We start from the raw sequence: 14,566 nt of genomic DNA, 5'->3' as shown, positions 1-14,566 counted from the left end.
GTCAGCTTTCCTCCAAGCAATTAAGGCAACTGTCTCTTTAATCTAAACAGCAAATGGACATATTACTAGCCATGAATTAAACAAAATAGAAAAACTAAACACAGATTTATACTGGCAGAACAGAATGCAGCCTTTTTTTGTTTATATTTGGCAGAAATTCAGTGGTTAATTACAAAGTACACCAATAAAATGCATCTATTAGAAAAAACATATAAAGAACAGGTGCAAATTTAGCTGAACTAAAGACATCTTAAATCTGAATCTCAAGAAAAGTTTAAATTCTTCAATGTGAAAATAAGCTAAGCTCTTCAGCACAGCTGAAATAAATTACTGGTTTTGTCTGTTTTCTTTATAGAAGAGTAATCTTACCTCACTTCCCTCTTAGTCTAGTTGCACTAGAGTTGCACTAGATAAAAACCAGCTTTCCTTCCCTCTGTATGCAGTTGAAATATTGGTTTCAGTGGCATATGGCCAATTCTAGGTTGTCCAGAGATCAAATTCCATGTTCATTTTTATAAAAATGAGATTACCTTCATATTTTTAAGTGAATTTACTGGTCAAATGGAAGTTTTGCTCTAGCATATCAGTATATACATGGATATTTCAAGTTAAAATAAGATCTGTTGCAACATTTAAATCAGTTTTTCCAATTGAAATTGGAACCAAAGAGCTTCTTTTTAAAGCATAAAATTAACAGCAAAACAATATCCAAGTACTTTACTAATATTCTGCATACCCCAAAAATCTACATATGTAAGTTTTAACACTCTAATGCTTCCCATGAAAATCATTCTTCCTCAGTCCTTGTATTAGTGCAATAAAACCCACCCGCTCTAATTCTGCATTTAAGGAAAAAACGTTCTTCAAACATTTTTGCCTCAAATTGAGTAATCTAAGCATTTGGTGACCGTACTTTCAACAGGTCAAACAAACCTCCATGTAATAAACAAACAATAATCCCCACCAGAGTAAAGACTGGCATTAAAATGAGCATTAAAAATAGTTCAAAGGAACTAATTTTTCTTTAAAGATAACTAAGTTACAGAGTTAAGGCCCAAGCAGAAACAGGCAAAGATTAACACAGTAAACTCTCAAAAGCAACATAATGATCTTTTGTCAAACTTTATCTTAGTCTCTGAATCCTATCAACGCTTACAACTGTTGACCAGATCTTCTCTACAGTTATTTGAGTTAGCACCCATTTTCTTCAAGTATGGGCTATGGTTTTATATGCTTTATTTAAGCTTGCAGGCAACTTTTGGATTTTTATTTCCACAGGCACTTTTTTTCATAAAAAACACTGTCCTTGTCAAAAGAATATTGAAAATACTTGAAAGCTCTGAGTTAAGACTAGTGCACTGAAACATGTTTCTGTAGCACAGTAGATGCTAAGGCTAAAAAAGCAGTGCAAAACAGCGCAGTCATGTGCATGTCACTCCACATCTCACAAAGGCTTTGTTTTCATAGGGCATTCAAACATGCAGCCATTTATCTCTATCTTTCTGTAAATATTACACTTTTTTTTTGTAAATTAAAAACCAGCCCTTTTTCTCTGAAGCATCTAGTAATTAAGAGATAGGAAAGTTATGTTTCAGTGTGGCTTAGGACCACTATGGAGGACTTTTCTATCTTTGGCTCTTCAAAGTGTTCTGCTCTTCCAAGCGTCCTACTACTAAGGCAGGCACTGAGACAAGCAGCAAGACACAATCCAGACTACTGTTGCGACAATCCATCTTAACAAAACCCCCAACCTGCTCTGGTTTTATCCTAGATGGTGAGTTCCTTTCTGCTTTAATATTTAATATCCATTAAATATAAAATTTAATATTTAATATCCATCTAGCCATGGAATATTCTTTTCATTGACACAAAAGTTCCATAAAATAGGTATTAGACAAGCCCACTTATTCCTTGAAGTACTAGGAGCAAGTGATTCAAGAGAACTTATTCCAGTACATGGAAGATAGCAGTTTAGGCACCAAAACCTCAGAGTGTGACTACTTTAGAGCAGAGGAATGTGCTGCAGTGTTCCAGCTGCACCCTGAGTGCTCACCAGGGTGTACCTGGACATGGCAACCACTCGGCATGTTCATGTGTCCATAACAGATAAGAGCATCGTATTTATTCCAGAGCTGACTACAGTAGGATTGCTGTGTGCATCACAGGCAGATACTTCTAAAACCACAATCTGACAAGTAAGGGGCCTTTAAGAACAACTAGAGTCTTGGTATTCTCCATGAATAGAAAGAATAGGTAGTGCTGCCCAAAAATGCCTATTGGGAAGATTTGGAAGCACATTGTCCTTCATTACATACAACAAAACATGATAACCAAAAGAGAGGAGGGAAGACTGCAGTAACTTCTGCAACAGAAGGCAAAAGATAGTTTTTCATCTGAAGAGAACATTGCCAGTGAAGCTTCCAAACAAAGCCAGAAAACTACTTTGCTGTTTCACAATCTAAACAATCTAGTTGAAGGTTCTTTAATGGGTCTTTGTATTATGAACCACTTTGATAATTATGTCAGATTTCAATTCTGTTCTTTAGATATTGTTACAGGCTTATGTTCCTTCACAAGTTTGGTTTTTAGAAGTTTCAGCAAAAGATGGTTCTACACTGCATAATCAGTATTCTCCTACTACAGCTTTTCACATCCTCTCTCCCTCTCCAAGGCTTCAACAACGTAAACTACTGGCCTGTGCCTTAATCCTACCCAATGCAATTTTTGTATTTTAGGCTGTTTGAGAAGATTAGCTAGCCTAACAATGTAAGAAAATTTACACTTGGATATGTAGTTTAGACCAATATATACTACTAATGTTTTCCTACATTAAAATACATACTTTTTTGAAGTTTTTATATAAAATAGAAATAGAAAAGGGTCATATATAAAAAGCATTTGGAACAGGCTTAAAATGTAGATAAAATTTGCTTTATTGAAAAGGTGTCAAACAGCTTAGTGTTCATGGGTAATAAGAGAATACCAGCTCTTAATAATATTTGAGATCATTAGCACCATAAATGGATATAGGTTTCTGATTTTTAAAGATGTGGTGGTCATGTAAATAATCCAACAAAATATTGCATTTCTTAGTACACAGCCTGATCATAAAAAATTTCAACTTGTATGTGCCAAGTAAACCACACAGAACAATTTCTTTAACGTGTTTTTACCAAATTCATGGCCAACAGTGCAAATGCTCATAACAGACAGCACCTTTGAAGAGAAAAGCTACAAGATGGTCACATTATTGCTTTTTTTGAAGTACAACTAGTGCAACAGGTTTTTTTTTTTTGTTTGGGAGTGTTTTTTTTATACAGCAAACAGATTGCAACATCTTACAAATCACAACTCTAGCTCTAAGTCTCTTGTGCACATATAGAGCAAACCACAACACTCAGTTACCTAACCAAAACAGCTGACATCAGGTCTAAAGTGTCACCCTGAAAGATTTGCAAAATAAATGCCAACTCTTGTTAACTGCAAACAATTTATGTAAAAATGAGGCCCAGTTTGGAAACGTTAGTGGAAACTACAGCACAAAAGGTCTTTAAGTACTATCACTGTATCACTATGTTGTACAGTGTTTGCAAAACTGGACCCTAAAGCTCTAAAAAAACTGCCATCTATTAGCTCCTTATCACACACGCGTCACAGCATTCCTGGATTACCACGTAGGGTTCCTCAGCAGCCAACAGCTTTTCTTACCTAGTTTTTCCAAGGCTGGATATATAGCTCCAATCTATTTACAGAGCTACAGATTCAGACCAGGAGAAATCATGCAAGAAAAGTTGTCATCCAATGAGGACGAAACCATGTTGCAGTTAAAAGCGAGGTCCTGCAGTGTTTTTACAGTTGTCAAAGTCACAGGGAAAGCAAAGAACTGCAGCCACAGATCGTTATTTCCCCTTTTACTTTCAGGTTCCTTAGTATGACCCTGACCTCACAAAGCTGGCAGAACTCATCTTTTTCACATCTCGAACATGATCTCCGAAATCAGGAAAATAAACAAACATACTGAACACAAACATAAACAAACATACGGAAGGCTTAAAGAGCAGGAACTAATTCCTGAGGGGCAAAAAAAAAGTATGCCCTAGAATATTAGGTTTTGTACTTTAAAATAAATTCAAGTGTCAAATTGTGCAAAAATGTGTCTGACAAAAGTGCCTTTTGGGTTTAGGGTTGATTATGGAGCCTTCTCAAGTGTAAATCTCAGTCTTTTGTATTGAGCTGTTTAGAAAAGACAGCTAGTAGAGGCAGATATAGTGAACAAAAGCCTAAAGCAGCACAGAGTTAAGTATAAGCAGCATTTTGAATGGCAACAAACTAAGTAGAATGCAAACCCAGTTTTTACTGAAGTAACAAAGCACTGGTAACAAGTGACTCAAAATGCAAGAGAGGTTGGAGCTCAGTAATATTGTTCATACACAAACTCTTCAATGGTAGAGGTAAAAGTAAGCAGGGAGATAAACTTCCTCTTTATATTCTCAGCACTCCTGTCATCTCTGATGAGAAGAACTCCAATTATTTAAGAACAAAACTGCCCCACTCATCTTAAATGCAACTCACATGCTTGAAGTAACACCGGATTTTATGTTCCTTTGAATTAGAACACCATGACTGGTTTTACAGAGATCTGCGTTTTCAGCCCTCTTCATACTTTTCTGAGTTGTGACCTTCACTACACTTTTTAGCTATTGCCTTCTTTGGTACTGTGCTCTCAGTCATAAAGCAGCTCAAAAGGACAAGCAAAGACCCTGCTATGTAAGTATGACCTGGGTTACCTTCCCAGAGAAGCCTCTGTGCGCTGAATCCAATATTGCACATGCCACAGAAGCTCCTCTCTGCACACGACTGCCTGCATGGGGCTGTTTTTACTTCAGATGAGTTTCTAATCACTTCTTTTAATTAAAACAAACACAAAACCCAAGAAAACTAAAACATATTTCAGTGAAGTTGCTTTCAGAAAACTGATCTCAATTGGCACAAAGGAGATTCTTCTGTAATCATTCTTCGCAGTGTCACAAATGCTAAACTTTAAAAGACCTTGTTATGTTGAGGGCAAATGCAAGAGCTGACATTATTACACTGGCATACCTGGAAAGAAGAGTATTTCCCCTAGAAATAACACATGCATAGACACCTTAAAAACACCTTAGGCACTGCATACAGTGGATCTACATTTTTTTCCCATTCACATTTACCAGAACTAAAACCAGTTATGTTTAACTTACAGCAAATAAAATAAACACTCTCTTCTCATCTAGGGGAAGGACTGGGCCAACTAATACAGAATCATTTGAAAAAGTGCAAACACTAAATGTAATAGTATAATGCAGCATCTTTTTTCAACTATAGTAGAGATAAGACTGCATGTCCCACACAGCCAATATAATTTTAGTTCAAAAAGCCACACACTGCTCCTTCCAGCAAGAGCTGGTTTGCCCTTTCTCCTACCTAGTTTGCATCTTAAAGAATAGTTCACAGTAAAGAGCCACAGAAAACAAACTGCTAACTTCAAGTCCTTTGTAATGAAAACATTTTCACTGAAAACAAGTCAAACCTTCCTGAGTTTTTAATTACTAATTTACACCAAGAGTGAAGGAATCCTCCAACACCAGTAGTTTAGATACACATCAGAGACCACACAGTATTGTTACTTCATCTTAAAACATCATTCAGACATTCTTGAGTGTTTTGTTGGAAAAGATAAGTTTGGAACTAGAACATTTCCCTACAATACATAAGCTACCTGTATGTAGCCTTTCATGCTTGTGTGCTGCTTTCTAGGTTAAGATTTAATCTTATAGTTAAATCCATGGAAACTTAAGCCAACTAGAAAAAGCTTCAGTATGTTTTCAGCATTGCAGCGCTTTGTTCTTGTTTTAGAAGGTATTAGTGAGAGCTTGAGGTAACAACTTACAAAAACCTGCTAATCATGTTTAAGTATTTTACTATCTCCAAGCATCTCTGAGAGTTGGGTTTTGTTTTTATACAAAAGTTATGGGTAAGAACCAGCATAGATATACAGCTGTACTGTAGAATAAAGTGCTTACTACTGCCTTATAGGTTTGGCATAGGTTTGGGTTTTCTTGCAGCAGTATTACACAAAACCAATTTAATTCTACATTACTTAGAAGTTAGGTGTAGTTTTAGCTCAATTTCATGTAAAAAGCAGTATTATGATCACCATCTACTTCAGTGTTTTAAACTCTCTTCCTTTTTCTTGTAAATACTAGAACAAAAGACTTTGTCCTCATTGTATTTCACAGGACTTGTTCTGGGCACTGGGAAGCATCATAAAGTAGCATATGAAGGCTTCCTTATATGCAAAGTCACTTCAGTGGCATCCTAGGATATTTTTTTCTCATGTGCACTTAAGTGACAACCCTCATTTGAGTGGCACCCAACAGTAGTATTTAAGATCCTTCTTCTCAGTAATTGAACTTCAGATGCTGATTTTACAATGCCTGGTAATACAACACTTCAATTTACAAGTGTTCGATCTTACATTATCACTCTAATTTTGTGTGTTTATAGAAGAGTTCTGGGTAAGACCAAAATATGTATATTATAAAAATATGAAGATGATAAATGAGCTTTATAGCTGTTAAGTCTGCCATGAAGGAAAAATGGTTTCAGTCCATCTGATAGATTGGATATATTGCCAAAATTACCCCATGAATCTTTAAGATTCAAGGTTTGCAAGTTTACAAAAAAAAATCAAACAAACCCCCCAAAAACAAGTAACAAAGAGCTATGGGAAAGTTCACTTAAAATAAATGGAAAAGCTTCACCTTGCACTGAAGTTTATGAATCTGTCTCCAGAAACATAAGCCATAGTTCATGCCTACTGAATTAAGAAAAAGAATTCAGGTCAGTACCAAACAACTTAGGATAAACTGTCTAGCCAGATAGTAATGATGGGAGAAAATCACAACTCGAACAGATTCCGATTTAAGACATCCGTAAGTGGATTTGCAAAAATCCAATTAAGGGAATGCTCTCCCATCTCTTAGAAGACTTCCCAGTTCTGTCTCTGTCACCGAGCTTTATTTCTCTATTACATGAAGATAGTGTATCTCAACATATACAATCTTTATTTTTTTAGATTCTTTATCTCACCTTTTTTTAAGGAGGGAAGCAAATCCAGTATTAGAGTTCATAGCAACGTTTAGCAGTTATTTTTGCTACTACCCCACCTGTAGTGACCCCTATAAAAATACTGTAATGAAGGATGACTTATAGTACCAGTTACATCCACATGGGGGTGCTAAGCCCATACCAGAAGGAAATGTTCATTTACGGGTTTCAAGTATACCTCAGTAATTTCTGGCATTAGAGTTAAGCATCTATAGCATGATCCCTTAGCAGCACATTTCTTTAAATTCTCAAGTTAACCTGTTAAATCCACGTTTAAATTTACATTAGGCATTTAACAAAGCTTGTATCATAAACACAAAGCACCATCAGCATCTTAAGTCCTACTGATACATCAGGTATACAAGTGTAGTGTTTTGTTGGGGGGTGGGAGGGGTGTTTTTTGGTTTTTTTAAGTGTCTGGAAAGTTTAACATGTAAATGCTCTTCAGCAGACAAGGATCATGTTATAGTCACAACACAAGTGTAGCTCATGTCATGTCTAAGAAATATTTTAACTAGGATAAAACCAATTAGTGACATACTGCAAAGCATTGGGCATATACAGTCCATATCTGTACTGATCACTTGATTGTAGGCACAAGTGAGGTCCAAGTTTCTCCTGTTCTTTTTACTTACTGCAATCCTTTCTCCTCTTAGGATCAAACTGTATTTTCAGCTTCATAATATTAATATACAACAATCACCAAGATCTTAAAATTAGTAATTTCTATGTAGCAGTTTTGGTTTGTATTGGATAAACTACTACAGCAGTAGGAACTAGCATATACCACTACTTACCCCATTTCATCACCTTACATTAGGCCTAAAGGGTCTTCAAATATAGCTATACAAGTTTGCAAAAGCAATTAAAAGCTACTGATAGAGAACTGGTGCTTTCTGCTAATTAAATACACGCTCTCCTTCTGAGGGCTTGGATACCATAGAGAAATATTAAGAACTTGAGGAAGGGCTGAGCTAGAACAGGAATCAAGTATTTTGAGCTAGAGCTGCTACTTAAACTTTCTTTTTGTATTACAACAGAATTTTCTACCAAATTCAGCAGTAGAATGAAAGCTCACACGGCCGCACAGAAGCAGAGTCTGTATTTGGTTCTTTCATCACTTTCACATTTTTTCCTTCCAGAAATAGGAATAAGCATAAAAACCCCAAGCACCTCATCCTATATGAAGGAAGTCTACTTTGCAGATAGTATTAGAGAAATCCCACTGAGACCTGGTGGTGGTTATGAAGACAATTAGCTATCTAGACTATCAAAGTATTTAGTTTTCAGCCACCAGATGAAAACCACTGTTTAAGCTCCTTATGTAAGGCTTTTCATTATGTTATTTTCAAGGCATGGTTACCAATAATGAACTCTATTCATAAATCAAAAAAATAGTATTACCACCAGTGGCTTAACATGAACATAATTAAGGTATCACAAGGCTTCTATTTCATAATAAAAAAATTATGCTCTGTGAAGTAGTACTAATATAACAAATACCTTGAGTGACCAACTGACTGCCATTGAACCAATTCATTTAAGTGATAGAGAAAAAGGACCCAAATGTTTTGATACTGGCTTTTCAGCTGTTCAAAGTCTGCTAGGAGCAAGCAAATGGAAGCACAGGTATGCCCACACACACACAACTTCAGGTTTCTACTAAGCTCATTTTAAATAACAAAACCAAACATCAGTGAGATTTCTTTCTCAGCTAAGTTTTACCATGGATGTATTGTAAGGAACATTGTTTATTATTTTATTTTGATAATGCACAAAAATATTTGAAATGCACATCAAAAATATTCTCATTTACAACTGAGAGCAATGATCCCCTTAGCTGAAAAAAATTCTTTTTTAATTACTATTTTGTAACTTGGACTTTTTAAAAGCAAATTGTCATCATTTAAATTGTGTTCACGCTTGTCACTCTATTCAACGTATTCTTAAAATAAGCAGCATTTCTTTTACATTAGTATCACCTCAACACTTAGTGCAGTTTTATTTTTGCATCAGGTTTTACTGAAGATTTGAGAACAATATTAACTGTAGAAATTAAGCCAGAATATAAGTGGTTAAACATGGTATGCTAATTTTCTCCTTTGCTTTCCCAACAATACAAAACAAAACGAACAAGAACCAGAGAGCTGTTAATTTGTGGTTTTGTTACATGTTTGCCCTGTGGTAACTTCCCACTTTATCAGCCAACTTAAGAAGCCATTTTAGTTGGACTGAAACCCTGGGCGGGGGGGGGGAAGGGGGGACGACAACTACACATGAGTTCTACTGAGAAATGCTGCTGTTGCAGGTATTCACCTTGGCACTTGGTTTGGTTTCTTTTAAAGCAAGTCACAGAAACACGTGCCAAGAGGTTAAAAAAAAGAAATTCAATGCAAAACTATGGCTCCCAAGCAAACCTGCTACACAGCTTCAGGAAGAGATAGCTACTAAAATTAAAAGTCAATTTCAAATGTAGCTCCATTTTGGTCCTGGCCTTGCATTTCTCAGGCAGGTGAGAGCTATAAGACCTTCACCTGCATCAAGAACTCTATGATCACTCCTCCCAGGAAACAACTTTGTTTAGTGTGTGCTTTTGTGTGTATATGCATGTACATACACTGACAGGCACTGTATAGCTCCATACACAAGGCCAACTGCAATCAGAGGATTTGGAATTTGAAACTGTGTCCCTTACTAAAAATAAAATTTTAGGATCCTTGAGCTCTGATGTTAGCAGCTACTTCTAATTAGCAAAGTCATCAGAGAGCACAACAGTTTAAATATAAAATTACTAATAAAAATGTAAAAATCGGCATATAATAGAATACATGGGAGTTATTAGTGGTAAGCAATAATTTAGGGTCAAAAGATATTCATACCCACAGTGTGTAAAAAAAGTCAGACTCGCTTCCAGCTGTACCAGTCACACAAAGGCCTTACCTTCATTAGCAAGAATAATGCAACAAACCACTTCCCACAATTGTGTTATTTTCTTTATATACCTCAATATGCCAATATCGTGCCTTTACATTTGAGCATGTTTTTGCCCTTATGCACTCCAGAACTCTGAAGATGAGACTTTTGGGTGCTTCTGTGGATGAGTGCTAGTTAGTAATGAAAGTGTTACTGTGGTCTTTGGCACCTCTATCGCATTAGTAAAGCAAAGTCCTGCTCCATTTTTTTCTTTAATAGAAAAATCCCATCACTGGTGCATTTCATTAGCACTGAGCAGTAGAATAGGTCTGTACAGCCTGATGACAGGAAAACATCTGAAATGGCAATATGTGTGCCTACAATTGTCTCTCCAATCAACTGCACAGAAGCTTGGTCCACTTCTTCAGTTACAATATAGTCCTCTTAAGAACTTTGGTTACAGCATTAATGTTTTGGTAAAAAAAAAAAGCCCAGAACAAAACAAAGAAACAAAAAAAAAAATCACAGAGCAGATGCTTTCCTTCGCTTCTTCAGGTAGATTTTTCATTGTCCTCTCCTGTCTTCTGAACCCGTGAATACTTTTTGCATGAAGACTTGAAGCAGCTGGGAGGCCAAGATATTGGCCAGGAAAAGCTGCAAGGAACAGAGCCTTGCACATTCTTCTCAAAGAAATAAAATATTGGATACCACCACGCTCGAGAGAGAAAATTTGTCTGCGAGGAAACCTTTAAAGTCTGTATTGGCACAAGAAGATAAAGAAGAGGAGGAAACAGACAGTCACTTCAAAGCATTATAATCAATTACACTGAGTCAAGACAACTATAAAAATACAATATATTTGCATGCATTTCTGCAAAGACAATCAGCATTCAGCCTAGAAAACAGAATTAAGATAATGCACAGATCATAGTCCAAATGCATATTACAAACTGAGCATCTTTAACACAAAGGGATGCTTTGTTGCATGTACATAATTTGGGGATACAAAGCACTCAAGTCTATTTTACTATGACTGTTTCCAGGCATGTCAAGTTTCTATTGATGACTAATGGCTGCAAATTAGTTTGAATCAGTTTGAGACCTATGCTTGTACTTGAAAGCATCCTGCAAACAATTGCAGCAGATACTTTCTGAACAGTATGCTTTTAATGACATTTACAGAACTGCCACTAGAATTTTAGAATGGTCTAGGTACTTTCAATTGGCCACATTTTATTACTAAACTACTGATTATTCATAAGCTGAGACAAACAAGGGTTATCCTGTACACCAACTAGAGCAATAAAACCTCAAAAAATGTTATTTACTTGAACAACAGTAAAGTGAAACCTGTAGCCCATTCTGTTTAAACTTCAATATGGAGCCTATATTTTTATTTTTAAAATAAGAGCTACCTTTGATGTTTGGGCAGTATTAACAAATGCAGGCTATATATTGATTCTGAAGGTCTTTGCCACTCACCTTTTCATTAGCCATTGAGTGGTACCACCAAAAGAGCCGTGTGGTGATATAGTAAGCAATGATGACATCTACAGTATAGTGTTCATGAGCAACAAGGATACAAATGATGCCAGCAGCACTCATTAACCAGCAGATTAAGTGATACCACCAGAAATGACGAGGTGAATCTGTGAAACAGGAAGGTCAGGGGGCAAAAACACACCAAAAAAGACATATTCAGTATTATTGCAATCCACAAAAGGAAGAGAGGTGAAAGAAAAATGATCCAAGGGTACTCAGTTTGAAAACATAACTCATATCACACTGGTACAAAACCCCTGCTTTGACACGGAAAACAAGACTGAAGAGTTATGCAAGCTTACCAAAATGTTCTTACTTTGTAAAATGAGCTCAAGATCAGCCTGCAGTCAGACAGCACTACCACCCATTTTCAAGTCAAATTAAGTTTTCCAGTTAAATCACTTCTAGGATACAGTGTGCTGATGTATAGACAGAATTGAGGCAAAACATATACTTTGGTTATTTTACTTGGGTATATTGAATCTTTGCTCTTCTTACAGTCTATGCTCAAGTAAACTCAAGTGTCTACAATTGACACAACTTGAGCAGAGACCACAGATTAAACAGAAAAAACCACTCAATTCTTAGGTTTTAACTACTTTGCATGAAGCCTCAGTTCTGTCAAACAGAGTACTCTGTACAGGGAAGGACAGTATGTGAATTTATACCCTTTAATGAAAGATTTAACGAATGGGAATGAAGCTATTCTTCAAAACGCACTTTAAGCCACTGCAAGTGGAAAGGTTTCCCTGCCCTTCTTTCCCCACTGAAAAATGCCTTGGGTGTCACAATGACCATTCCTAACTTCTGACAGGCTAACTGGCTTCATTTCAGTCACAGTGGAAGGTTTTGGCACCCATTGATTTGTAGGGCAATGGTCAGCCTTGACTTTCACACAATACCAGCAGAAAAGTTACTGATCTCGACAAGCTTAACCAGAAGTAGTTTGAGAGGCCTGTGCAAAGTAATAATTAAAAAAAGGACGATAGGAAGCCATGCAGTCTCAAGAAGTTGATGAAAACAGCACCAAGCAAGACAGACATACCAAGGCTAAAAATATAAATAGCTATTCTAGTAAAAATGTAGTGTGCAGAGGAATAAGTGAAAGTGGCAGGGTCTGAAAGGAAAAGAAGAGCAAAAACTCCCTAAGTAATAAATAATAAAATCCTCAGAACACATCTTAAACTGAAGATGTTATCAAAAGGAGAGAAAGAAACACCAGAAGCAGCCTTTAATTCAGAGCAATTATAATGCTTATGCCTTTGTTCAGATAACATTTTGCTAATTGTATGGGGAAGTAGGAAAAGGAAATCTATGCATTTCTCATTTATAAAGCACAACTCCACTGAAATGTATGCCTAAAATCTAGCCAGCAGTCAAAGGGCTTATGACAAGAATTAGTGTAATTCTCCAAATTTCTCCAAACCCTCGTGATACAAGTACATGAGTAAAACTAGTCCAGAAAATATTGCATTGTCTGCATCTTTCTTGGTACTAAAGATAACTGAGTATGTGAACAGCATTAAAGTGCAATATAACATACACAAAACAAGACAAACAAATCTATTATTAGGCTAATTTTCTAATACTGTTCTAATAATTTTGATGAGTTACATACGCCATTTCCCCAGTAATGTTCACTTCACAAGAAAGACCTAGGCCTAAAAAATCGTCAGGCTACAATCAGCATCTTAAATGACTGTTCAAAGAAGAATGTCTCAGATCTGCAGATTGAGAGTTTCTCATATTAAACAGGCCTTGTTATATTGAGATTTTTGTTTAAGGAAGACTATAGCACACCTTCCCTCAACATTTTAATACAAGGAAGGCACCTAACTAATGTTGACTAGTCTTATTTTTGTTTCAGTGAGCATTATATTCCCATGAGCCAAGCTAGCATTTGCATAGTTTGGAATACAACAGGAGGAAAGAAAAATCCAACTCCAAATGTGTGAACTCCACACTACACATTCAAGAGCAGCCCAGTTCCCAGGACAGAAGCATTGCTTACCATATATGCAATTTAGAAGTTGGTGCTCAGTTCTCCAACTTTGAATGGCTGCTGTGTGTGCAGCCAGATAGATTTCCCTTCTATGCCCCACAGCAATGTAAAGCAAAGGGGGAAACAGTTAACTGTATCTTCTGTGTGCTTGCCAAATTCTTATCAACTACAAGGAGCATTAAGTAGGAGACTCTAGCGGAAGAAACCCAAAGAGCATGAATCAACTTTTCACTGCTTGCAGTAACTAATGTACAGCACACTTGAGAAAAGTAGCTTTGCTTCTGGATGTAGTATAAGCGTGCAATGGTGCTGTGCTCAAGCCACAGAACTCCTTAAAGTCTAACACAGATCAGCTAACTTGCACAGAGGTAGCATGTGTAATTAACTACAGTATTTTTTATCCAAAATTTAAATAACCTGCTAATGATTGATGAAGGGCTAGCTTGCTTTCATCAACCAGTAAACACATAAATTAGAGGCAATGTGTTTAGTCACATTAAGGCCTTAATTAAAGCCCATAACGCTTTTTAGTCAGCCTCAGCTTGATCCCTGGAGAGGTGATGGAACAACTCCTCCTTGAGGCCATCACTATGCATGTGGAGCACAAGAAGGTGACCAGGAGTAGTCAGCATGGATTCACCACAGGGAAATCTGCTTAACCAACCTGATTGCCTTTTAGGATGGGACAATTGTCTCAGTAGATAAGGGAAGAGCACTGGATGTTGTCTGCATGGAATTCATCAAGGTTTTTGACACTGTCTCCCATGATATCTCCTTGCAGGCAAGGCTGGACAAGTGGACAGTGAAGTGTACTGAGAACTGGCTGAAGGGCAGGGCTTAAGGGGTTTTATGAGTGGCAGAGTTTAGTTCAACCCAAGGGTTGATACTGGGCCCAGTATGGTTTAACTTACTTATCAATAACTTGGATGAAGGGTTAGTGTGCATCCCCAGCAAGTCTGCCGA

At 36.8% G+C, this 14,566-nt stretch overlaps 1 protein-coding gene across 4 annotated transcripts in view; it reads right to left on the bottom strand.

The window, feature by feature from the left end:
• Window positions 1-2,915: 2,915 nt before the first annotated feature.
• SGMS2 (sphingomyelin synthase 2) overlaps window positions 2,916-14,566 on the bottom strand; it is a 39,526-nt gene continuing 27,875 nt past the window's right edge. For all 4 annotated transcript variants that reach the window (XM_071555975.1, XM_071555977.1, XM_071555974.1 and 1 more), the window contains exons 5-6: window positions 11,542-11,708; window positions 2,916-10,814 (exon numbers count right to left, since the gene is read on the bottom strand). In XM_071555975.1, coding sequence (XP_071412076.1) covers window positions 10,611-10,814; window positions 11,542-11,708 — 371 coding nt within the window. In that variant the 3' untranslated portion in view covers window positions 2,916-10,610. The remainder of the gene's footprint in view (window positions 10,815-11,541; window positions 11,709-14,566) is intronic.

The sequence above is a fragment of the Pithys albifrons genome, chromosome 5, assembly GCF_047495875.1.
Source record: "Pithys albifrons albifrons isolate INPA30051 chromosome 5, PitAlb_v1, whole genome shotgun sequence".
NCBI lineage: Eukaryota > Metazoa > Chordata > Aves > Passeriformes > Thamnophilidae > Pithys > Pithys albifrons.
The sequence above is the reverse complement of the archived record's forward strand: the minus strand, read 5'-3'. Positions and strand labels throughout refer to the sequence as shown.